General features: G+C 33.9%; 1 protein-coding gene, 1 long non-coding RNA gene and 1 other non-coding gene across 3 annotated transcripts in view; 1 reads left to right on the top strand and 2 right to left on the bottom strand.

Moving 5' to 3' along the window:
• LOC144834535 (pre-mRNA-processing-splicing factor 8) lies at window positions 1–27,368 on the bottom strand. Its single transcript, XM_078689372.1, has 43 exons — window positions 27,348–27,368; window positions 22,623–22,797; window positions 22,282–22,450; window positions 21,748–21,912; window positions 21,225–21,440; window positions 20,599–20,811; window positions 19,987–20,112; window positions 19,472–19,577; window positions 18,835–19,025; window positions 18,543–18,662; window positions 18,241–18,430; window positions 17,950–18,069; window positions 17,634–17,768; window positions 17,103–17,312; window positions 16,746–16,862; window positions 16,431–16,637; window positions 16,043–16,206; window positions 15,583–15,709; window positions 15,009–15,201; window positions 14,445–14,632; window positions 13,753–13,917; window positions 13,446–13,519; window positions 13,092–13,238; window positions 12,310–12,637; window positions 11,670–11,917; window positions 11,303–11,482; window positions 10,669–10,804; window positions 9,686–9,855; window positions 7,600–7,729; window positions 7,208–7,354; window positions 6,348–6,508; window positions 5,814–6,005; window positions 5,405–5,642; window positions 5,065–5,193; window positions 4,300–4,413; window positions 3,946–4,119; window positions 3,057–3,250; window positions 2,725–2,888; window positions 2,298–2,515; window positions 1,889–2,029; window positions 1,625–1,764; window positions 1,287–1,489; window positions 1–919 (listed from the first exon to the last, which is right to left on the bottom strand). Exons 2-43 carry the CDS (start codon window positions 22,768–22,770, stop codon window positions 765–767), a joined length of 7,053 nt encoding a protein of 2,350 aa, XP_078545498.1. The 5' UTR covers window positions 22,771–22,797; window positions 27,348–27,368; the 3' UTR covers window positions 1–764.
• Window positions 10,878–10,946, bottom strand: LOC144836526 (small nucleolar RNA R38). Its single transcript, XR_013611353.1, has one exon. It is a non-coding gene; the product is annotated as a small nucleolar RNA R38 (small nucleolar RNA).
• The window catches only part of LOC144834548 (uncharacterized), a 61,538-nt gene continuing 45,864 nt past the window's right edge, over window positions 11,970–27,643 (top strand). The window contains exon 1 of the long non-coding RNA XR_013610984.1: window positions 11,970–12,238. This is a non-coding gene — a long non-coding RNA (uncharacterized LOC144834548). The remainder of the gene's footprint in view (window positions 12,239–27,643) is intronic.

Genomic DNA, 27,643 nt, shown 5'->3' with positions numbered 1-27,643 from the left:
TGAAAGAAAGTGTATTTATTATCAATTCTCTAAAAACATACAGAACAAATGAAATAATGCAATAAAAAAGTGTACAATGTCATTTCACTTTCGATAATTCTAAACATTATTCTATTAAATATCCATGATTACTTGAAGTAATGCAAATAAAGAAATGTTCCGGTAACGGGTTTAATCTTAGAACTTATAAATCCATCATTCTTATACCTTTTTATTCGGAATATTCATTTCCAAAAATGACATAAATTATTAAGTCCAACAAATATTTAATTATCACAGTATTTATGACAAATAAAAAATAATATTAAGAAAAATGTATGTATTTACATTAGTATCAAAAGGTGATTTACAATACTTTCACTTACAGTTTCATGTCAATTATGATAAAATATTTGTGAATGTATTTTCCGAATTTCTTCAACAATCACTTTCAGCTTGAATTATCCAATTATAATTCAGATAAAGAATTAACAGTATATACATATTTCTATTAACATTCCTTATTAGTCATATACCATTATTCGGATTTCCCTAATCTTCCGACATTCTCATACATGAACCCCACAGATTAAATCCTGGCAAAAAATAATCCATATGAAATAACTATGATCATAAGCACACCATGAAAGCCAATATCTATGCATATCGCAATTTCTTATATTTGTGCAGACAAAGTTATTTCATACAGCTTTAGTAGCAATAGTTGACACTGTTAATTTATAATAAGGTTTTTTTTCTACAAAAGCCTGACATATTGGTGATGTCTATTTGTAAAGATCCTCCCTGTCACTGCTAGACATGTCACTCTCCTCTAATGTACTGAAGTTCAAAAAGTGAGATGGTCGATGAACTTCATGGTAGAATTCTTTTGGATTTGCTAATTGTAAATCGAACCTCATACCAGCATCGTGACGTACACCTATAAAGGAGAAAATGATGCACAATGTTATTTTTAATTTTAAACACATACTCTTTTTCATGTCTGTATGTGGCCAAAAGATAGTTAATAATGCATAATGAATCAAAGGATATATCTGGGTGGCTGACTCTGGAACACACATACATAAACCATTTACATTACACTTTATCAAAACATTTACAAACAACTAAAACTAAATGTTAAGCAATGTTATGAAAAAAGTGTGATTTTAGGAGTTTTTAACTTAATATTTGTTGCTTCATGAAAATACATACTTCTCTTAAACAGTGTTTTGACTTATACAAATGCCTTGTGTTTTATGCTTTACATAAAATGTATATAAACAAACACTGTAATCTCTACTTACCCATAAAATTAAAGTTCCATGAGCCTGTAGCTGGAACCATGAAGAAGCCGAGGAAACGATCGGACAACAACATCTGTACCTTCTCATAATGCGACGGCAGGTATCCTTTTGGATTATTACCCTTGTCTGTGTTTTGACGTCCCCATTCAAACCCACTGGGTGTTAATTTGTAGGCGGTTAAGGAACATGAGCCAGGAGTGAAACTGTGAAAATAAAGACAGAGAGTCAGTGCTAGCTGGGTGCAAAAATGGCAGCAAAAATGAAATTGGGAACTCTTTCATATCACTTAATTTCCTACTATTAATATAATTAGAAGTTATGTAAATCATTTACTCTACCTGCAAGTGATCACAATTGTTTTCTCTCCATCCCATGATGGGTTATCTGCCATGATCTTAGCATGTGTGGTAACATCTTGTGGCGATAGTTGTGGCATCTCATTTGGTTGCGTGTGAATCCAACCTAAAGGTTCCATTTCCTGCAATGAACAAACTTACATTTTTGAACAGCAACAAAAATTAGTTACCAATTTATTTGTGGCACTAAATACTCCAAATCAAATAATTTTGTTTTAAAAAGGAAACAGGTTATTAGTTACTCACCATTAGGTATTCATGTGATGGAAGCTGATTTGGTAGATGTACTGTTTGATGTGTACCCCATTGAGGAACCATGACAATGCAGCGAATCTCCTTAACTTGAGGGTTGTCAGGTGGGCTTACTCCATACAGGTACCCAGAAATCTAAAAACAAAATATGTTTATATTCATAATACAATGCCTTTATTTTTTATGAACAGGAAAACTTATTTGCCAGTACAATGCAATAGATTTAGCTAGAGAGGTACAGGGTTAGGTGAGAAACAAATAAAACTGTACTTCAGGTTTCTCAGGGTGGTATCTTAGAATTATGCTGGGGGAATATCTTTATGGTGTTCCAATTAAATCTATGAAAGCCGATTTATTGGCTAACATTAGTAAATGACAATACACACATATGTTTGTGCATTACCTGTGCACGCAAGTCAGAGATAACAATAAATTTCTTAAGCACGTTCTTTGGCAAGATGTACGTGTATCCAGTCTCTTTGATGTCGTCTGACGACACATAGATATGATTGGTTCGTAAATGAAGGTTGGTCGCCGATATAGCACGTACACGCCATTCCGTTTTTGATGAGAATGTTGCGGTCTCGTAGTTGCTTGTCGTTGAAGTTATAATTTCATCACCTGTGAAAATAAAAAACGAGGGATTATGAAAATATTCTTAACTGTATAACCCTTCTTTGAGAGACCACTTTTTAAAAGACGTCCAACTAAGGCGACACTTTGTTGGGTCCAGAAAGTGTCCACTTAATTCAACTGTAATCAAAAATAAATTTCTTATTTCTAAGATTAGCTTTATATATATTTTATTTAAAATTAGAAACATCACTTACCATGTTTATTAACAGTCTTTGTTGTGGTAGCAGTAAGCTGGGACTGCTCCTTTGTCTGCTTCTCAATTTCTGCAATTTGTTGACGTTGTTGGGATGGAGCTGATATCTCCATGCCGAGAATGATGTCTCGGATCTCAGATTGGGTCAAGGAGGCAACGTTAACACTGAGGCAAAAAAAAAAAAAGAGACTTTAATGGAAAAAACATTTAATTTACTCATTTTTGTTTAATTGGGTCAAAACATACCATTCGTGCCACAGGCAATAAAATATAATACAATTAATCATGTCTATGTTTGTATAAAAATAAATTATATATAAACAAAAAACTTACTTGTTTTTCTTTCCATAATCGGCTAAGATCAGATCTTTGAGTTGAACTTCAACCTTGATCCATTCCTCATCGGTTAATGTTGGCCAGATGTGATGCGGTTCAGTGATCGTGGTCTTGTCTGGCTTTAGAATGACTTTAGTTCGATCATTATTTACATGAAGAGCACGGAGTATCAAGATGAGACGTGAAAATGCCTATCAAGGTTAAAAAATTAACTGTGAAAAATAGGTATAATAAGCATGCAGCATAAAGAGCCTAAAGCTCACTATCAGACTAGTTTGACAAAAAAAGTGTGATGTGCCCAAATATGGTTGTGATATGACATCATGTCCATATATGGGCAAATCACTTTTTTGTCACATAAAGTGATAGTGTAGACAGAGCTTTAGAGTAAAAGATATATCAACTTGTTGCAGCTTAATACCAGGTCTAAGATGCGTTAATAACATCAGAGCCCAACGATGCTAGGCACTGCAATTAATTTAGCATTTTATAACGAACAGAAACGACACAATACAGTCAAATCTGCAGATACCAGAAAATGCAATTTTAATACAAGTCAATAAAATTAAATTATCAATAGCATGGATTGTACTCCAACTAACAGTGAGTGAACTCATAATAAAGGGTACTGGTGTAGCATACAATTACTCCCCACTATTTTTTTCCAGTAGCAAGATTTGCAATTCCAGTAACATGGACTAATCAATCGAATCAACATCCTATTGAGAATTCCACTCATTTCAGTTTTATGTTACGCTGAAAAGATATGGTTCCAGCATTTTTTGTCATACGGTACAAATTGTAACTACCCATTTAATATGGACTAATGAGAATTTTGCTCATTACAGATATGGTTTTAGCATTTTTTGTGATTCAGTAAACTTACTGTGTATGATGAGATTGTCTTCAGCCAATCATCATAGAGGTTAAACAGCACCATCTGTGGTTCAGTAGCTTTCAGGATGAGGTCACCAAACTTCTCGACCTTCAGGCAGGCTTGGAAGGGGAGTTGTAACTCACTGCCCTTGATGACAATGTTAGGGAAATCCAACAAATGTACCTGAAGTAATAATTATAAATTTTATAAATAAAGTTTATGGAAACGCATTATCAACAAGAGCCACTCTTGTTATGTTATATAATACACACATAGATAAGTAGAAATAAATGAATATTTTTGGTGGCTGAAAGACAAAGTTCCTGGATACAATAGGTTGAAATAATATTTAACATATCTTACCTCTAGTGGATCCAACATGCCTTTTCTTGTTACTATAATCTGTTTAGGTTGTTCCTCAACTGGCAGTGATCGAATCAAAGCAGCAACTTCTTCAGCGGTCTTCCACTTGGCCAACTAATAAAAACAAAACATCCATGATTCAACAAACTGCCAGATTTGTATTTACGAATACACACTTTCATTAATTATATTATAACTTTAAACAGATTAACAGATTGGTTGATTTGAATGCTTTGACAACTTATCAATAATTAAGCTTTGTCCTCGCTAGGACACAACAATAACTTAATCACAATGCAAGTAATTTGAGCAATGAAAAGCGTCCTTGCATGGAGCCCTAATTTTAGCACAATATTTACAGGTTGTTGCAGCTTAATACCAGGTCTAAGATGTGTTATAACATCAGAGCCCAACGATGCTAGGCACTGCAATTAATTTAGCATTTTATAACGAACAGAAACGACACAATACAGTCAAATCTGCAGATACCAGAAAATGCATAGTAATTTGGATCAGATTTAGTGTTTGTTTAACCTGCCATGGCCTAGAAAAATTAGGTTATAGACGGTCAGAAATTACACAATATGTATACATTTCAATCAAAGGCACTAGCATGGTCTGAAAGCCTTTATGGAAAAACGTACATTTGCATTATAGTATGATGCTCTTTACATTCATATATTGTTACTTTAGATACATTTAGAACAAATCACACTTGCAATAATACAAATTAATATAATATATTTCCTCCATGATATAACTAACCTGTCCAAGACGTTTCTGACCAGCCCAGACCGAAGTGTGAATGATTTTGAGGAAAAGCTGTCCTGTTCTGGGGTTGAATATAAAAATAGCTCCATTGATGGGCTTTGTTGTCAAGTTACCTTCAAAAGTCTGGAAATAAAAAAAATAATTTCACAAAATATATATAATGTTACCGAAGCTACTACAATTAAAAACTGCTAAAAATGACAACATGCCACTTGTTTAAGAAGGTCAGATACTATCTAGCCTAAAGAGGCTATAATCATGGTTGATCAAAAATAAAATGTATACATCATTCCCTCTTACATGTTTCTTAATAATATTACAGTAAATTGTTTACCTTATGAATGGTAACCCTGTACACATTAGTATCATCCACAAACCAGATGATCTGATTGGAGAAGAGTTCACCATAATTCTGTGATGAAAGGTAAGGTTCTGTAGGCTCTGACGAGTAGAGTTGAAGGCCTTTGCGGATACGTTCTCTCAGGACATACAAGGCTGGATTGGCCTTCATGATCTTGCCCATGGCTTGCTGGATAAGGGGCTTACAGCCTGGGTACCAGTTACCAAATGCACTGAAATAAAATAAATAAATTTCATTTACATCAAAACTACCTTAAGTGAAACAAATGTCATGATTCGATGGTCTAATATCCACCTATGTAAATGAGATTTTTTTTCAATTAATTAAAAATAAAATCAGTAACAAAGAGCCATTTATGACCACTTGTATGCAAATTATTTACCTATGTAAATTATATGCAAGATCAATTGCAATCAGAGCGCCAGTGGGGGATGGATATATACTCATGTTATCCGTTGTGTAGTCCAGGAATTTGGCTCTTGCGTATCGTTCAACATCGTGGGAGTCGTAATCGCCCCACCTCAACTGGACATCAAGCCAGTACTTTTGCGTAGTTGTGCTATCCATTGTATCCCTTCAGAAAAAAAAAACAATTAAAATTAAAACTATGAATTTGCAAATTATAAATAAAGGTTTAATTGGTCAGATGTTTTGCCCTTTTTGGACGTAATTTGTACTTTATACTAAGTACATTGAGAACAAAATTTTCAAATAATTCTCGGGTGGGACTCGAACCCACGACCTCCAGATCACTAGCCTGGCGTTCATACCTCTAGCTTGCGCTGATGACCACGGGTTATATTCGAGCCCAAGTAAGCAGCGGGTACTGCACCAACAGGATTGCAATTGTGTTTAACTATACTATAAAGGTTTAGGTTTTTAAAAAAATAAACAAAATATATTCTGTATAACTTACTTAGAGTCTGCCAAGAGGGAAGGTCTTGATACATTCCATTTGTAAGAGGCAAAGAGAAGAATGTCGGCACAAGAGCTGTTCATCTTGTAGGACTTCCTGGGATGGATGGTCTCCTTCTGGACCGTCTCAATCTCTAGAGCATCTAACTCTTGATCAAATACCTACAATTCAAAAGTATCATTCAAAGATATCTATATATAAATTCAAGGTAAATTAGTGAAAAATGCTGTGTGTATCAGTGTCTGGATCTCAACAAATAAGCAAAAAGTTAACTCAAATTGATAAAGTAAAACAGCCAAAAAAATGTGCAAAGCTTTCAGGCAAGTCAGTGCAAGTGAGAATATAAAGAAGACACTCACTTCCTATTTTATATTGATATATATACTTCTTAACTTAGATTTTGATATAATTCAGGAACCGTTCCAATGAGAAATATCAGGGGAAAAGATTTAGAGTTTTTGTATACAGTTTTCCAAAACGTCTTTAGTGTAGGCAATGAGGGTCAGATACTATCTAGCCTGAGAAGGCTATATCATGGATAATCACAACTATATAATGTATACATCATTCCCTCAATAGCCTGGTTCACATCAAACTGCTACTGCCTTCAATTGAAAAGATTATGGGTTCACATAGCCCCATTCATTGCATTTTTTAGACCAGTTAATAATACCATACAAGCTTGTTCTACACAATGGGCGTGGTCAGGGTTAATACTTGACCTAGGTAAGTTAGTTATCTACCCACCAAATTTAGCGATAATTGTCTCAGGATGCCAACTTAGCTGGTAAATAAACTAAGCCTAACGGGCCCAATACGACCAATGAGGCTAAGAATAAACATTTGTAAAGATGACTTACCTGGCACAGATCCATGACAACACTTTCATGAACCTTCTGCCACAAATGAGCCCTGAAGATCTGAATCAGTGAGATTTTCAGAGTTGGAATCTTGCCATGCATAAAGATACCGGTCAAGTCCAACTGTACTTGAAAACCTACATATACCTGATAATAAACAAAACAAAAATTAGTAATTGATAAAATATTTCATACTTCCTGGGCAATAAACCAGGACACCACAAGCAAGAATGTGCCAAATTAAATTTTAATCATCAAAGAGAAAGAAAACATTGAGCTTAGTATGAAGAAAATATATATATATTTATATATTTCCTCCATGGGTTTAGTGAATGAGCTTAATTGATCTTACATAAATATTACTTTCCAATTTGTCACTATTTATCACTTACGTTAGCTCTGTTAATTGTTGGAGACCACCAGAGTGTGAATCGTCTGTTTGGAATCTGGTTCAAACCGGATCGCTGAGCATTTGTCAGCTTCTTATATTTCATAGACTCCTCAAATCCACTAGCCTTCTCCCTGTAAATACGAATTGTTATAAACAATGGATATAATATTTCAGTAGCCAAGGTATACGTTTTTTTTTAATGTTGTTTCTATTACAAACAGGACAGTGATAGAAACAACTTTACAAAAAACAAAGATATGATATTAATGAAATGCAGTGTAGAGAAAATAAAATCATTATTTCATTTGTGATTATTAGCATTGTTCCAGCTTGATACCAGGACTAAGGTGTTTAATCACCGTCAGTCCAACGATGCTAGGCGCTGGAATTAATTTAGCATTTTATTACGAACAGAAATGGCACAAACATTGCCAATCTGCAGATACCAGAAAATGCATCATTCAAGTTATTAGGTGATCATTTAGAATAAAATGATCACCTATTGTTATTGTATAAAATCTTTATTATTATTTTTTTTCTTTTTTTTTTTTTTCTTTTTATTGTTTCTGTACACTATTTTGTGTAACAATTATCTCAAAAAGTTTAATGTCAATGATTACAAAAATTTCAGAATATCTTTCAAATAATATAACTTAATCCTAATAAGCTTTCCAGCGTGATCACTCATCCGTGACGACATTTATACGCCATTTTGCGAAATCACATTATCAATCATATCTCCATAATTCATTATCACATATTAATGAAATTCACTACACGTAAACTTCAGATCAAGGGTAAAAATATTAGCAAATAAAAACGCACGCGCACGTAGGTTCATGCGCGTGATATCGCGCGTTAAAAATTTAAAACGCTCAAAATTAAGTTTTGATCAATTTAGAGCATGAATTAGGCCATTTGCGTGTTTCAAAAAATTACTGCGCAAAAATGCGTTTTTGCGCGCGCGATACTTAAAAAGCGTAAAAAATATGAATTTTTTTTACAAATCTCATTCTACTCACCATCCTTAGTACATTCACCAAATTTGAGTCAGTTCTGACTTAAAATAACGCTATACGAGCACGTTAAAAATGACAAAATGCGCACATTAATTTTACAAAAGTTCTGAAAATGGTGAAAAATAGGTCTTTTTTAAAATGAAAATAATTCTTCAGAATGCAAGATGACCCCCGATTTTTTTAACTTATTCTGGAAGCCATTGAGTTGTAGATATGAATTCATGTACACATTTTACGTACAAAATGTTTTGACGTCATCAAATGGCCACTTGAATTTAAAAATTAGGATTTGTTATCTTTTTGTGTAGATTATCACATTCAACAGAGCGCATCTTGGTTATGTGTGCTCGAATTTCACACAACTTTCAGTATGTGCTTGCTTAATTAATTATCTTTATCATGAGTTGACACTATCTTCATATTAATGACGTCATCACGCGTAAAAACTTGAATAACGTAGGCCGTGTAATTTCACCTTCGCAGTAAATTTGAATATCTTACAGCTCTTCAGAATTGAAGGTTACCTTGATGATTATAATTTATTATGAAAGCTGATGAAATGTAGATATTAATTCATATCGGATGTTGTGACGTTAACATATGGCCAGTTGAAGTGAAAAAGTAGTTTTTTCATATTTTTCGTCAAAGTTATACACAATTCAAAGAGCGCGCACAGCGCTTCTACGTGCCAATTTTTTTTCCAAATCTTATATTTTTTTAATTATCTTTCGAAATTGTCATCTTAAAGTTTAGTTTGATAACGTCATCATGCCAAAAAATTAGAACATGTGTGTCCCGTAATTTCACCTATGCTACACTGTATATAGATATACAGTATATACTGTACATATTGTATATGGCATAGGCACAACTCAGCACTATAAGCATATAATAGGATGGCATACATCAACATTTTCCGATCGTATGTTAACGTACGTGCATGTTTAAAAAAAATTAATTTCAGTAAAATGATAAAAATGATCACCTATAATTCGTCAAAGTGACGAATTAAATTCTAGTTAAATATGCTTTTATTACTAATAAATCATTTTAAAATAAATAACGTACCAGAAGAGACCTTCCCATGTTGGGAAGTACGTTCCTTTGAAGAGTGTGTGCTCCAGTATTCCCTCTACACCACCTAAAGCCTGGATCATATCTGTTCTGTAATTATTCAAGTTCCATAGCTTACCGTCATGTCTCTGGTGAGTCCACCAAAATGGATTTTGTTTAAGTACCTGCAAAGGAATAAATACAAAAAAAATAAAACATGAACAATTAACAAAATCAACAGTTGCTCTTGCATACATTTTCTTAAGTTCATTGGATATAATCCTTCGAAGTGAGGAAAAGAGAACTGAGATCGAGCTATCAAATGCTCTTGCACATTCCAAGGAGAAAACATAGATGGGAAGATCGGACATTCAATACTGCTGTGCCTGGAATCTGGAACAATCTCTTACCTATTAGGAAATTGACATATTTGGACGATTTTTGAAAATTTAAAACTTTTTTAATTGATTGATATATTCATTACTTATCTGCACATGGAGAAAAGTACCTAGTTCTTCTATTGCTTACTCAGCAATTGAAAAGTATATTCTAATTATGCTAAAGACTCCTAAATTATTGTTCTAAAGAGGATCAGATACTATCTAGCCTCTAGAGGCTACATCATTGTTAAATCACGTAATACAAGTATGCATCACTTCCTCTTTAAAGCCTTGTCTACACTATCCAACTTATGTGACGACAAAAAAAATGTGATGTGCCCATATATGGACATGATGATGTCATGTCACTACCATATTTGAACACGTCACACTTTTTTTGTCAAACTAGTTTGATAGTTGAGACAGAGCTTTAGATACACAATTTCATATACCATATAACAGTTCACAGATAATATAAATATATATCCCTATATGTATACATAATTTCTATATATGGAAATTTCCAATAAAACCAGTTAAATCAATCATGCACATCACATATGCAACAACAGAATATGCAAGAACAATAACACATTATATCCACTCTTTTATTTTTACCTGGTACTGTTTGAAATCTGTCCTGACTCTCCATCCTTTGTCATAAGCCAATGTGTGTCTGTCCTTCTGAAACAGAGTATTGATACGGGGAATTCCCCTATCCCATGAATCTTCCAAATCTTCCAGTGTCAAACGTCTGTAGAGGGAAAACAAATATTACGTAATAAAAAGGTAAAAAGTACAAGATTATCTATCCAAAGACAAATGGGAAAAACCTCAGATATTTAGTATCCACATATATTTTTAAGACAGGGATAACAATATAATCATCGGTATATAATATAAAAGAAATAAATGTTACCATATATCCTTGGGTATAATCCAACCTCTAATTTATGTTTGATTTCACAAACAGGCATATCTCCAAGTATAGTCCCAGTATTGACTTTTAGTCTGGATGTAGGCCTCGCTCAAGCCAGTTCAGATGAGATTTTACAAGAAATGCTTACCAATCAATTTTTTGTTCCTGAATCAGGTTTCCCCGGGTATAGTCCCACCCCCCATAGTCGGCCCAATTTTGTGTTGTAGGTGTTGGGATACCAGAGGATATATGGTAATATAAATAAAATTTAATTTTAGTTTTAGGAGCCAACTGTTTATCACAAGTATAATATGATATTGCTTTGTATGTTACCTGCTTTGGGCTGTAGCTTCCTGTCTCTTGAGGGCATACTCGGCCCATACTCGCTGCGAGTCAATGAACTCGCTTTCCCAGGGTTGGATGTAACGATACAAGTTTGGAATCAGCTGATCTTCATCGTGACTCATACCAGATCGGAAATGAGTGATGCCAACGTCTGTCTGTTGTGACCACCTAGCAATGGATTAAACAATATTTTTAAAGTTCTCACCAAAAATTAATATCACATTGGCTAGCCGAAAAAAAAATTAGTTTTGGGATAATTCACTGTTTGACTAATGATGTAGTAAATTAATTTGATTCTACTAAAAGCAATTTCTAAATAACTAATTAATTTGATTCTACTAAAATAATTGCTAACCTTAAATCTGACTGTGGAATAAGTACATGTCCCATTGACAACATTCCAAGACCACCCAGCTCCTTTGGTGTGTAGAATACAACAGGTGGAAATCGACTAGGCATCTTGGAGTTAAGACCGATCTTAATACGCGTCTGTATCTTATTCTCACATTTGACAAGCAAGTCTAGAAGCTCTTGAGTATTAACGACAGCTTCACGGTAATATGTCATTAGGCCGATGAGGGCAGTGTTCCATTTGTTGACAATCTGTAAAACACAAATTTTCATGAAATGTGGTTTTTCATAATCGTGCTGAGGACATCTGAATTTATATAAAGAATAACCCATTATCAAAATATCTTTTGTACAAACTACCATTTCGCACATGAAATGATTAAAACCATTTTGTGAGAATAGATCCAACATTAAAGCTCTGTCTACACTAACAAACTTTTTGTAATGTGCCCATATATGGACATGATGATGTCATATCACTACCATCTTTGGGAATACCACTACCATATTTGGGTACACTACACTTTTTTGTCAAACTAGTTTGATAGTGTAGACAGAGCTTTAGGCATTCTGGTGTAATTCACTACAGAAAATTAGTAGAAAACAATAGATTAACTTTTAATTTTTGAAAACGATAAACTAACCTTTGTAAAAGTGGTTGATCCTGACGCCATCAGAATCTGTCTCACTCTATTGTGGAACTTTTGCATCGACTCGTTATCCACCCGAAGGAAGCACTGAGCCGTACGTTCTTTGGTCACTTCATTCTGCAGATTCCACACACCATCTTTGTGCGTGAACTCGTCGTAAGTAGATCTGCATTTTGGCAGTATACGACACTCAAATCCACTCATGTTGAACAAAAGGTTAGGATTGTCTTTGCTGTAGACGGACACAAAGCTGTTTTCCCATTGGAAAGTGGTGATGGATCGTGGAAGACGATTCTTCATATCCCAGAATACAGCTCTTCCTCTGATTATTATAAAAGTGTAAAAGACTATTTTTTAACGCTATTTTTAATACAAAAAATTATTTCTTTGTTCAGATAGAAGATGCTTAAAGATTGTCCCCCAAAAACATGAAAAATGAAGATTTAAAAAAATCAGACTTTAAATAGGTCATTTTCGCAGTTTAAAAAAAAGTTATTCACTTTTTTTCACTAAATTATTATTATTTCACAAAAAAAAACAAAAAAGAAATTTAACTTTAGCCAAAAACCATTGTCTGACCTGATCCAGTTTTTGGTCAATGTCAATAAATAAATGAATAAAAAATGTGAAAAAAATCTTTCTTTTTGAAACATTGCATTACCAACCAAAATACATTACAATATACAATTAGATAGAAGTTGTAGAAGTTGTTTACACTTGACCTACAGTTTAAAATCACTATTTAAAAAAAAAAGAAGATATAAACAAGGACTCACAAATTGACATCATGTTTCATAAGACGCATCCTGGCGTCGCGAGGCCAGCACTTCTTGTTGTTGTAACCTACAATATTCTCATTGTTAGGGTCTGGGTGTTCTGTCAAATACCGTTGGATCAGATCTCTGGCTTCTTCTGCCGAGAATCTAAGAACAAGATGTCGTAAATATATCTTATAAATTGTGTCCACATCAAAATAGAATCATGAAGGCTCATTATTAAAAGGTTACATATTTATATTAAATGATCGATAAGATAAATATTTCTCTGGATATATATGCTATTTTGGCAGTATGGATGATTCAAAGAGTATGGCCTTATAAAAATAGATATGAATAGAAAATAGTCAATACCTGAAAAAAATGTGTACTCTGTCGATATATCTGGAATATAGCCTGATAGGATGTCCAGTTTCTGTGGCTACATCCTGAAAAATTGAAAAAAATAAATTAATATTTATAGCTAATAGTAGAATAGATGATTAATAAAAATAATAATAAAATGGGGCTTATATAGCGCATTCTACAAAGACTCAATGCATTGTCATCTTTGTATATTTTCTTTTCTAAAGTATAAATATCTGTTCTATTTTGATCAATGTGTGGAAAATAAATATATGAAATATCCATAAAAGAAACTTATCCGTGAGTTTCTGCTTACCTGGAATGAAAGGAAGTCATTTGGACACTGCGGTGGACCGGTCATCTCACTTGCCCGATGCAAGCCTAGGCACAGTAAGTCCAGGACAAGTCCGTAAAACTGGACAATAAAGGAAGCAAACTGTAGACCACGGATGATTCCATATGAATTGGTATGGTTCATGTCCTGCAATTAAATATTGTAATAAAGTCAATACTACTATACAATTATTTTAAAATGACGCAACTATAACTTTCTATAACTTCTGTTTTTGTCTTGGTAGTAAAACATTCACAAAGATGTAAACAATTATTAAGAATGTTACATTCAAGTTTGACACTGTTTTGAAAATAAGATTCTTACTAAGGCAAAGAGCAGAAACCTAGAACTCTAGAGTTGCTAACAACTCCACTACAGTAGCATTATTTAACATCTTCCAGGTCGGCACAATGTTATCTGGCATAAACGTAAAATTTGGTCATAAAACATAAAAAACCAGGATTAACAGTTTATAATTCATCCAAGTTAAACAGCAGACCCGACTCTACAGCTCACGATGTCGGTTGGTCAGTCGGTAAACGCTAACTTGAGCACGCGACTGCAGCCATGTATATGGCCTTGTTTAACATCTTCCAGGTTGGCTGGCATAAACGTAAAATTTGGTCATAAAACATAAAGTAAACCAGGATTCAAAGTTTATAATTTATCCATACCTTGTAATTTATAACTACATTGTTCTTTGCCGTCATATAATCAGCAATATTATGATCTACTATAAGACGTAACAGTCTGTTAAGCAATGTCAAGTCAATTTTCTCGTACATCTTTTCAAATCTCGATTCCATCATTACATTGCACTCTCCTTCAGATGTCTCCCATACATCCTGTAGATTGTTGATACCTGCGAAATAAAATTTTGATTATTCAATCAGAATGTTGTGTCTTTTCTAAACAAGACCATTTCAACACACGTCCAAGCAGAAAACATATAACTTTCAGACCTGCTCTGGCATGTCCCGGTTTGGCAAATCAAATTGAACGTCAATGTTTCGTTTTAATGTGCAATTAATAATAATAATCGGCAATACAGATTTTTTTTTAATTTATTATCTTAATGTAACTAGCTTTTAGTGGGTCTCTTATCACAATCCCCTTGGGGTTTCCTGGAGGTCACCTTTCATCTTTTACTCTTTTTTGTTATGTGTATTGTTTTGATGGGGTGAATAAAGATATTGATTTGAGTATTGTTATGCAGTTAATTTGACTGAACTCTTTACCTTGGCACCACTTGTACACCAGTTGTGGTGGTGGTTCTGTATCAGCTGGTTTGATCCACGGTGGAAACAGCCTTCGTTTGTCTGCTTCATACCACAAGTACTGATCTAAGTAAGCGTCTGTTATCTTCTCTAGAGGTTCAACGTCGTACACTGGTACGAGATGACTGTACAAGTCCATGAATTCTATTCCAACCTGTTATCAATAATGACAATTTTGTTTAGGGTTACATACTAAGTTAAATTATAGGCCTAGTATAGTTGCGACCTAAAGGTCACTGTGGCTGTATTCACTATTCACTTCACTTAGGGCAAGGGAAACACTTACCCTTAATGTTAAAAATTAATCTAAGGGAATACGGATTGATAACTTGTAACAGCCAGAGTAACTAAATAAAATTCAACATTGAAATACAGTTTCTATGGCAAGATTACAAATTATTAAACAGCTCTCCCAATACCAAAGAGTTAAAAATTCATTTTACCATTAAAAACACATTCCGAATACCAGAAAACCAGACATACAGCCCAAAGGTGTCCTGTATTGGGAGAGTTGACTGTACAAGTTTCTACATACCTCTTTGAAGGCTCTCTGTGTGAGCAAGTGACGTTTGATTCTGCTGAGCGCTTCGTGGGGATTGTCATACGCCTGTTCAATTAACCCTAGCTCTTCACGCTGTGATTGATTCAGACGACTTTTAACACTGAAAAATAATTAGAAATCAAATTTGGTTATACCACTTAAATTAATATAATACACAAAAAATGTTTAAAAGAATTAAGAATTTTAAGGCGACTTACATTCACTAAGTGTGCCAGAATTAAAACATCACTCGACTAGATTATGTATTAAGCATAGTTTAGCATTGTGCTGCAATTTGTCCAATAAAATGAAGATAGATATAATGTATATTTGTTATACCCATGGCTCAGTTTTGGTCAGCATTAAAAGTGCCTTGAGCACTCTTGAGTGGTATGTGCACTATAGCATTCTATATTATTATTATTAAGCACACTTTCATACACAAAGTCCTTACCTGTATGCCTCTTTAAGCCTCTCTAGGGCAAGTATAAGCAGTTTAGTGTCATGCTTGTAAGACAGTGGGGGGAACGGGATGGGCGAGAATCTTCGACTCTCCAACCAATGCACTGTAGTGGTGTAGATAGCAACAGCTTCCTCAGCTGTGATATATGGACCGTCCTACAAAGAAAAATACAAACTATATTAAAGGAATGTTTTTTGTTTCTTTAGACAAGATAGTTTACCATCTATGCTGTTAGAGCTACCCTGGTAAAACAAAGTTGAATAAAATGTTTTAGGGAAGTCTCTGGCTATCCTGCTCATGATATGCACTACACTCTTGACAAGCTAGAAGATAGCATAGTACACATTTTATCAGCTTCCAGTTAATAAGATATATATACCTTTAGGTAATTGTGTTGTCTCTCCTGTTCTGCTTTCAAGTAGAGACGCGTCAATCGGCCAAGATTTTTCTTGCACACGGTCTTGTCGACAGTTGCGCCACGTCGGATACGCTCACGGTTGTAATGAGCCGTATTGGTCCACCAATCGGCTTTAGATTTTACGTATCTTAGAATCATGTTCTCAATCGGGGACGGAAGTCCAGGTACCTGAAAAAATTGATCACAAATTAAAAAATATATAAATATATATAAAAGAAGAAAATCTTACTATAATCTTACTTCTACTAAATACATTTTAGTAGGGATTTTTCTTACCTTCCATGGAATGTTAGCTTTCCAGCAGCGCCATGCTTCACTGAGATGCTGTAATATTGTCCTGGCTTTATTCTGCTTGATTCCTTCTGGCATCATGTCAACAATGTCGTGCATGACCTAATCGACATGATAACAAATATATTATTAGCCATTATAATAAAGATTAACAAGTTTATTTTATTTCAGTGAGGTCCGACCACAATACCGCATGGAAAAAATTCTCAAAATGTTTACAGAAAGCTTAAAATGTATTAGAGTGCATTAATTATCACCATTAGATATCACGCTTTCATTCCAATGACATGTGATGCGTAATTAACCAATCAAATTACAAGAATAATGTAATAAAATACTTACAGATGCTCTTAACTCAAGATCAAAATGGCTTTCAACACGTTGCTTAGTAACAGTCTTGGCCACACCCTTCGAGTGCCTTCCTTCGAACTGTCGCGACAATAGATTTCCAAGCCATCGTTCTAGAAGAGGCGTGATGCCACGCATAAAGAATACCCAGACACGCCAACCTGGTGTCCACATACCAACACCAGGGCCTTTGCCTACTGCACCCTGTTGGAGAGAACGGAGACAATCAATCTAGTTTTTCATACCAGAGATTTATAAAGCTCTGTCTACATTATCAAACTTTATGTGATGTGCCCATATTTAAGAATATCACTACTATATTTGCGCACTTCACACTTTTTTTGTCAGATCAGTTTGATAGTGTAGACAGAGCTTTAGTCTTTCTTTGAGACATTCATTTTTACAACTACCTCTATTGAAGAATGTTGATCGAAGCGTTGAGGAAACTCAACAGTTCTTTTCAGAACTACATACGTGGTGTACCACAAACAATATCTTACTTCTATCTTGCTGTTTGTTACTTACTGTGTTAAACCTGTAGTAGATGACATGTTTCAAATCTTTACACATACGAATCTGCCTCATCAGTTTGTATTTGTATCTGTACATACCAGTCAGCTGACCTATGTGAGCAAAGATGTACTGTATCCCATCTGCCAACTGTCAAAAAACAACAATTAAAATGCAGGTAGATGAGAAAATATGTGGGAATGGTGGCAGTATATGCTTAGAATATTAGAGCCTTCAAGCAACAAGAGCTTTGCTCTTATGGTCATCCATACCAGCATTTGTTATTTATCTTTTTGAAATGGTAAAATAAATTGAAACTTTAAATACTTACTTGGAAAGCATCAACATTTCCCAGTCTGTACTGCACATGTGCATCGATTGTGAGTTTAGTCAAGCGTAGCACTTCACGACATAAATGAAAGGCGTTACCAAATCGAGACTTCTTTCTTTCCTGAAAATATACCACAAACATTACATATAAAGATAATATAAAACTACACAAAGGCATATCATTTAAACAATAGGCAACTATGGAGAGCATTTCTTTTATTTAAAATATGACCCAGAAAACCGACAGATCTATTGTAATCTCCTTATTTCCAGTAGAATTCAGTAAACATACCTTGGTTGTGAGGGTCTTCACAGGCTTCAGGTTAAAGTTGTAATCCAAATGGAGGTAGTTCAAGTTCTTACGATGTATAAGCAGGTTTAACATGTTGTAGCCCTGTCGACACACTTGTAAACCAACCTCTACCCAGTCTAATGTTGTCGACTGGAAGAATTTAGTTGCCTTGAACGACCGAAACAGGTACCTAATAAAAAATAATTTATACTTCAAAATTCCATAAATTAAAACTTAAAGTTCAAAATTAAAGTCTGGTTCTGTGAGTCTAGATACAGGAAGAAGACAAAATGCAAACAAACCTTTTTTTCTGTGACTTAGGTGGTCTAGACTTCAATGCATTTAATACATAATACTTGAGAAGCTTCTGGTATGACACACGCACTTTGACTGGCTGACCTGCTGGACAATGCTCTTTGTACCTATCGAAAAAATGATTGATATAAAAATACAAAAGTATAATAATAATAGTTCATTCCTATAGTGTACAAAGCTGGTTATCCTGTACAAATCCTATACTTAAAGACAACCATTAACAGTTTAGCCTTGTAGCTTTGATAAAAGAAATGACATTGGATAGTAATACCAACATACCATGCTTTTACAAGTGGAATATCAATTGCTCTCTTCTGCCTTCCAGAGCGCAGATGGAATGGACGAGGTGCCCACAATAAAGCAATTCCATTCGCTGTGTTATCGGTGTATAGAGGGCGATCTTGTAAGAATGGCTGACAGTAGTCTGGTAGCTCAAACTCCTCATCATCTTCAGGTAATGGTTCAAATGACTACAAAAAAAATTACACTAATTTTTACAAGATTTTTTAAAAAGAATCCTTTTATGGAATCATCTGGAAGTTATTTAGATGACAAGACATTTCATGTTAATCATTATTCTTTGCTTATAAGAAAAAAAGGACAAACAAAATGATTTAATTCATTGCATCTTTAGTGTTTAACTGATGAGACTTTTTAATTAAACTCTAAAGCACTGTCTACACTATCAAACTATTTTGACAAAAAAAGTGTGATGTGGCCAAATATGGTAGTGATATGACATCATCATGTCCATATATAGGCACATCACATGTTTTTGTCACATAAAGTTTGATATTGTAGACAGAGCTTAATATAAAAAAGATTGAAAGGTGCAACACTTCAGTCTGACTAATGGAACTCGAAGTAGTGTATTACCACCATAGTAAGCTATAAATACCTTGTTACAACAACTTACTTTAACAGCATTTCTGTGTGATATGGGATTTATGAGAGGGTCAAAGTAGAAGGCTGGTAAATCAGGATCTTCCGTCTTGATAAACACAACACTTGGAGTGTGATACCTGAAAGACAGCAAGTAACAAGCTTATACACCAAATTAAAAAGATGCCATTCTGTTTGTCCAAACAAAAATATCCTGAAAATGGACAAATCTGTAAGTTCACGACAGTGTTATGAAATTTTGTCATATTATATATGTTTAGTTAGTATGCAATTCCTTAAGTTAATGTCAGGCTCCAGAATTAAAAGTATATTGTACAATAGAAAAAGTAAGCACAGAAACAAGTAACATCTGCATAGGACGATATAAATTATACTTCCAACAACGACTAACAATTGGTGAATTTTTATTACAACAACAAGTACTTTCGGACGGTTACATTACAAGCTCCATCCATCCCAATGCTTTAGGTTTTCTATTGTACAAAATACAAACCCACTCTGGAGCCCGACTTTACCTGACAACCTTACCATGTGAGATGAACAAAGTGCGGTAGATTATTGTACAGGTACGGGAATGCAATCCTGTATTCCGTACGGATCTGCTGCCGGATGATGATTTTGTTAATGTCATTGAACTCATTCCAATCTTCGTCTCTGCAAAAAGAAAGGCTTGTTTTAAAAATCTCAGGACCTATAGTAATTAATGTACACATGTACATGCAAGGTATATGTACAAAACAACACTTCACATGTGCACGTAAGCAAATCTTATTGTAACCAAGAAAATCTAACAACAGGACACTGAGCTTGCCAAGATCGGAACTTGTAACAGTCCTTTGATCTTATGTCTGGCTGCGTCAAATACCAACAGTACTGCACTATGTACATACTCTCTGTTATACTGTCTGTTATGAGGCGTGAAACTGATCATGTCGCAGCCACAGTTAAACTCTTTGATCTCCAGAGCTCAGCATCTGATGTTAGATTGCCTTGTTGTAACTAAGCTAGTACTATCATGTGATAGTATTGATGATCATGTTTACAGGATAAAACAAAATTATCTTCAAACAAAGAACTACAATTGGATAGTATTAATAATTTTATCCAGTAACATTAATTAACAACAAAAATAAAACTCACTGTAGGTTGACGTCCTTTACAAGTGGCTCAAACTTTGGTCCACCTGGAATAGCTTGGTTGAGTGCTTTAGACGTAAAGAATGACTTCAGATCAAATAGGTAATAGTAGTTATCATCTACTAGATCTGTTAAAAGCTGATTGGCTAATCGGTACAGTGTGGACATGATTGGTAAGGTCAAGTACCATTGTTTGTAGCTTGGCCCTTTCACAAGTCTGCAAAGATAAAAGACAAATTATAGGTCTATAATAAAAACAAATACAGATTTAGTATCCATGCTAGGTTTATGAATACAGTACTGCATCACTAACATAATTTTGAGTACAGAGGCAAACAGGTTGAACGGACATACTTGGAGAATCCTTTGAATAGTTGCGATTAGGCAGCTGAATGTTGATGCTTTCTAGGGTGGGTGGGTTGTAGTAGTGAAAATTTAGATAGATCAAGAAGAAATTTAGCCTGGGTGACACTCAACACATTTAAGCATGGCTAAAATATCTGTCTGATTTTAGAAAAAAATCTGATTCTTAGGGAATTTCCAGTAGTCAAGTAATCTGATTTTGGGAGAACTGAATTAAAGGCGATAGAATTAACATTTAGAAAATATATTTCTCCCCTGGTTCCTTACTTAGTCTCACTCAGTGGTTTATGATCATAGAACCATTCATAAACAGGACCATCTTCCTCCTCGTCCAGTTCCATTTGGATGGCTTCTAACGGTTCAACGTCTAACACATTGTCAGCATAGTCCAGTGGAGGCTCTTCATCATCAAACGGTGGGAACCGCATTCTTTTGAAGTGCCGTCGATCACGCTTTTCACGTCTCATCATGATCCACATGGTTCTAGATGGTAGAAATTCAGAAACAATAAAATGGCTACAATAATAATATATGAATACAAATTAATTTGTACTAGATCTCTATTGCAAGAAATTTGTGCAATAATTTTGATATCTTTTGATAAATCACAAAATAAATCATGTTGTGATTTAATGGATAAAGCTTGGTCAAACTACCCATTTTCGATGGAATTGTTGTGATTGGACATCAAATTATGCTCAGGCTTTCATTTCACCATTTTTAGCCCCTGGGTCTCCTATTTCAGAATCCTGGATCCACCACTGTTATAGAAACATGCCTTTGCACTTACCCCCATTGTGCAATGTAGACTGGTTCAATCACTCTTGGTATTTCGTTGACAAAGGATATCGCACCCGTTATGTGGTAGAGTACAGAGACATCACGGATCTGTTCCCAAGGCATTGGCATGTTCTCTAATAGCTTCAATACAGCATGCGGCATGTACTTCAAGGCTCTGTTGAAATGCAATTATCAGATTATATACACTATTATATCATTAACACCTATTAACACTTGCACTGATGAAGAGCTAGTGTTGCCCGAAAGCTCTGCCAATTTTTCTGGCTGTTTTACTTTATCATTTTTGTATCTTTATTGAGATTCAGCCACTGATATCCAACGGCATTGTCATTTTTTCAGTAATTTGCCTTTGGACTATTATATTATTAATTATAGATGTGCAGACGTATATAGAATATATACAGAGCTTACATATCATTATTAGGGGTTAGCCTTATGAATTATTATAGTTTACTAAACTAAATATAAAGGTACATTATATTCTTATAGAAAATATTCCTCACACGAAACTAAATTAATTTACCCTAAGTAAACTCTTTTGTCATGTCGAAACTTTCTGTTTGTCATGTCTCCATGGTCACGAATGATTTTGCGCACATGCTCAGGAGGCATGTCTTCTTTTTGAGCCTCCACAAATCCAAATTTGCGTTTCTCTGCATATCGTTTAGTCTGTAGCTGATGCCATTTTCTTGCTGTTCCAGAATAAGAGAAATATTTTAATATTAAATTTGTTAAATCAAATGTTCAATCAATTATAAATTATATAAGTAATGAACTGTATTAAACATTTCTTGCTACATATTGAATACAAATATTTGTTATTGTGCAGAATACATTTTATAAATAAAAACTACCTAGGCCTACCTTTTTCTTGTAGTTTTTCCTCTGACATGTAATCAGGTACAGGAGGTGGCTGTGGAGGTTGAGCTTGCATTGGCTGTCTAGCTCCAAATACTTGGAAGCCAGGTGGAAAGCCTGGCATACCTGGAGGCAATCCATAAGGAGCAGCCATCTTGATGCTGGCTGTCACCTAAAAAGTCTTCAAATTAAATTTTCAAAAAGGTTAGTATTTTAGTAAATTAATGTCAATGGTTTGATAGAGCTACATCTTATATCCAGTGTTCTCCTGAAGCAGGTTTTGCCAGTAAGATTTGCCGGTTTAAATTGAGAGCAATCAAAGACTATATTTTTTCAATTGGATAGGGAAAGTACAATATTATTTGACTTCTTCTCTGTATTTAGTAGATTATCAATAATTCTGGACTCAGTTTAATTGAGTCGGGTTGGTGAACATCAGTCCAAAATACGCAGAATTTTTTCCAAAATACGTCAACTTGAGGGCGCTATATTAATCCAAAATACGCGAGTCTTTCCAAAATACGTCAAGTTGAGGGCGCTATTCATTTACCAAAATACGCGAATTGTCCAAAATACGTCAACTTGAGGGCGCTATTCATTTTCCAAAATACGTGAATTGTCCAAAATACGTCAAATTGAGGGCGCTATTCATTTTCCAAAATACGCGATTTGTCCAAAATACGTCAATTTGGAACCGCTACTAATTTTCCAAAATACGTCAACTTGAAGGCGGCAAACTTTTTTCCAAAATATGAGGGCCTTTCCAAATGTATCATATTGAGAGTTTAATGTATTAAAAAAAAGTTTCTTAGAGTAAAATAAACAAGTACATTTTAGTTATAATTATTGGAAGGCAGGTTTTTTTTTGTAAATAAAATGCCATAGAGTAGCCAATTATTATTTATTACTGAATAAAAACAAATATGTGCCAACATCAGTCAATAGACAGTGCCTATAATATACATTAATAATGTCTGAACGATGTACGATTTCATTGCCAGACGTAGCTAGTGTAAATGAGGCATAAACCGGCTACAAAAACAGCATGTACAAGTATAGTCATAGGTATGTGTTATATATTTGGTGATCTACAAAATTGATATTTTTCCCGAGCTCGACAGACCAACATCGCTTTCAATTTAATGTACTGTATGGTCTAATACAAGTTACCTAATCTGAAATCTAACATAATAGTTATTTCATATATAATAATAAAAAGCATATGGTATTGTAATTAAAATAATATCAATAATTGGTTAGAAGAAGTATTTTGTAATATATTAAAATTGAAATAATAAAAAGAAACAAGAATAAAAATACTTTAAATGATTCAAAATGAAATCGTTATATCGTATGATTTTAATTAGGTGATCATTTAGAATAAAATGATCACCTATTGTTATTGTATGAAATCTTTATTCTTTATTTCTCTCTGTACAGATTTTGTGTAACAATTATCTCAAAAAGTTGAATGTTGAAGATGACAAAATTTTCACAATATCTTTCAAATACTGTAACTTAATCCTAATAAGCTTTTCAGCAACATCGCTCAACCGTGACGTCATTTATACGCCATTTTGTTAAATCACATTATCAATCATATCGCCATAACTCTTTATCACATATCAATAAAATTCACAATACGTAAACTTCAGGTAAAAGGTAAATATATTAACCAATAAAAGGCACGCGCACGTAGGGTTATACGCGTGAAATCGCGCGTAAAAAATTTAAAAAGCTCAAAATTAAGTTTTGATCAATTTAGAGCATGAATTAGGCTATTTGCGTGTTTCAAAAAATTACTGCGCAAAAATGCATTTTTGCGCGCGCAATTCTTAAAAAGCGTAAAAATACGAATTTTTTGTAGAAATCGCATTCTACTCACCATCCTTAGTACATTCACCAAATTTGAGTCCGTTCCGACTTAAAATAACGCTATACGAGCATGTTAAAAATGACAAAATGCGCACATTAATTGCATAAAAGTGCTGAAAATGATGAAAAATAAGGCATTTTTAAAATGAAAATAACTCTTCAGAATGCACGATGACCCCTAAGTTTTTTAACTTATTCGGGAAGCCATTGAGTTGTAGATATAAATGTATATACACATTAGACGTACAAAATGGTATTACGTCATCAAATGGCCACTTGAATTTAAAAATTAGGATTTTTTTCCGTTTTGTGTAGGTTATCACATTCAATAGAGCGCATCTCCGCTATTTGAGCTCGATTTTCGCACAAATTTCAGTGTGTGTTTGCTTAATTATTTATCTTTATCATAAGTTGTCAGTGTTTTCATTTTGATGACGTCATCACGCGTAAAAACTTGAATAACGTAGGTCGTGTAATTTCACCTTTGCCGTAAATTTGAATATCTTACAGCTCTTCAGAATTGAAGGTTACCTTGATGATTATAATTTATTATGAAAGCTGATGAAATGTAGATATGAATTCATATAAAAACCAAGCCTATCGGATGTTGTGACGTTAACATATGGCCAGATGAAGTTAAAAAGTAGTTTTTTCATCTTTTTCGTCAAAGTTATACAAATTTCAAACAGCGCGCACAGCGCTTCTACATGCCAAATTCTCTTGCAATTCTTATATTTATTTGCTCAATTCATTATCTTTCGAAATTGTCATCTTTGAGTTTATTTTGATAATTCCATCATACCAAAAAATTAGAACATGATGTGTGTCCCGTAATTTCACCTATGCTACACTGTATATAGATATACAGTATATACTGTACATATTGTATATGGCATGCACAACTCAGCACTATAAGCGTATGCATCATATCATAGGATGGCATACATCAACTTTTTACGATCGTATGTTAACGTACGTGCATGTTTAAAAAGTTTTAATTTCATTAAAATGATAAAAATGATCACCTATAATTCGTCAAAGTGACGAATTAAATTCTAGTTTATTTTAATTATTATCACGACGTAATTTAGTTGATTTGAGAAAATATTTCCATCAAAAATAGTAACTGGTTATCGTATTTTTGTAGGATGAAAACTTTGAATAACTTTGGTTGTTTTCAGAAAAAAATGTAAGGCTACAGGACCACCACTACCAAATGATATAACCTAGTATAATCATCTAGAGTATTTTTATTCTTGTTTCTTCTTATTATTTTAATTTTAATATATTACAAAATAACATAACTTGCATTTTCCTATAGTTAAGTATACCAATTATACTATATGCCTACACGTATACTTAATATTGCTTTTTGTGACAATATAGATATAGGCCTAACATACAACAAATATTGATATATATTATTGCCAATGAGACTACTACACAAGACCTATTATCTAATATGATACAAACTGAACTTAAAACTTACCAAAATGGTTCTCCTTTTCAATGTTGAAGATACAATCCTTTATAGTATTTTTGAAAACAGCCTCAGGTTTGAATATTTTGTGTAAAATTCGCGTATTTTGGAAAACTGTGCCTTCAATTATGTCGGATAACTTTCTATTCTACAAAAGTTGTTTTAAGTTGGATAATTTTCCTATTGTTAGAAAATTAATATAGTACTAGCCTCAAGTTGAAGTATTTTGGAACAAGTGCCCCAAAAATTATTTTGGAGATGTTGCGTATTTAGGTAAATTAATAGCGCCCTCAAGTTGATGTATTTTGGAAAGACTCGCGTATTTTGTGTTTAGCATAGCGCCCTTAAATTGACGTATTTTGGAAAAATTCTGTGTATTTTGGACTGATAGCGAATAATAGGTGGATAATTTTATAAATTTTTAAAAATTAATAGTGGCCTCAAGTTGACGTATTTTGGAAAATTACTAGCGCCCCAAAATTTGACGTATTTTGGACAAATCGCGTATTTTGGAAAATGAATAGTGCCCTCAAGTTGACATATTTTGGACAAATCGCGTATTTTGAAAAATGAATAGCGCCCTCAAGTTGACGTATTTTGGACAATCGCGTATTTTGGAAAATGAATAGCGCCCTCAACTTGACGTATTTTGGAAAGACTCGCGTATTTTGGATTAGTATAGCGCCCTCAAGTTGACGTATTTTGGAAAAAAATTCTGCGTATTTTGGACTGATGTTCACCAACCCTATTGGTTTAATTTGCCTTACTTGATTTCTACATTGATTGGGAGAAAACTGTATTTAATATTAATAATTCATGGGTGTAGCAATATCTATTATTATAGGGTATATGGTAGCTTAATTATTATAGACCTGGCCTACTAAATGCCAAAATGAAATCAATTCATTTTCTCATATAGGCCTATCTAGGCCTAAAAACACCATAAACTACTGTGTGTTAAAAATTGATGGGATAGAAATGCACTTTTTTTCCCTGAGTAAACAGTACAGACGTTACTTTACCGACTAGCCTACATGAATATAATAGACTGAAATGAACAGGCATTTCACGTATAGGCCTAGGAAGAATAAATATCCACGCGGCTGGTTTCCCCCTAGGCCTAGACTCCTGCTGCCGCTTAAGTTTGTACAAAAAAACCATCGTTCTGGTCTTTTCGTCGCGCGCCGGCTGCATGCTGGAAAGGAGACCTGCTTCATGGGGTATGCTACTGGCCTAGCTTTTATGTTTTAAGATAGGTTAATTAGTATAGTTTTAGCTATTTACCAAAACGCACAAGATAAGCTTAATATTTGAAGAAAAGTAACATAATTTTATATAAATATTTATGCTATAATTGCTCTTCTTTTCATACTTACACAACTCACAAACCGCTGCACTCACGCAAAATGTCTACCAAGCGTGTTCTCAACGTTAATATGTTGCCAGTTCATAAATATGATTTACTCCAATTTTTACAATTTTATTAAATATTTTTTACGCAAACATTTCATTCAAACTGCTAATTATTTGATCGTGAATATAGTTTCTTTCAATCAAAATGATACATTTTCATATATCAAGTATAGATATGAAAGAGTAATTTGTTATCAATATTAATCTTCTTCAAAAACAGCTAAATCAACCGCTTTACTGGAAATATTATAAAATGGGT

This window comes from Antedon bifida, chromosome 2 (genome assembly GCF_963402885.1).
Source record: "Antedon bifida chromosome 2, ecAntBifi1.1, whole genome shotgun sequence".
NCBI lineage: Eukaryota > Metazoa > Echinodermata > Crinoidea > Comatulida > Antedonidae > Antedon > Antedon bifida.
Note: the sequence above shows the minus strand (reverse complement) of the source record. Positions and strands in the feature narration are given on the sequence as shown.

Coding starts and splice junctions, on each gene's coding strand:
- LOC144834535 (XM_078689372.1), bottom strand. CDS start 22,770: ATGGCTGCTCCTTATGGATTGCCTCCAGGTATGCCAGGCTTTCCACCT. Junction 9,856..10,668: donor CAGATTTCAAACAGTACCAG/GTAAAAATAAAA, acceptor ATTCCTTTGCAG/GTACTTAAACAAAATCCATT. Junction 2,889..3,056: donor GATTATGGAAAGAAAAACAA/GTAAGTTTTTTG, acceptor TTTTTGCCTCAG/TGTTAACGTTGCCTCCTTGA.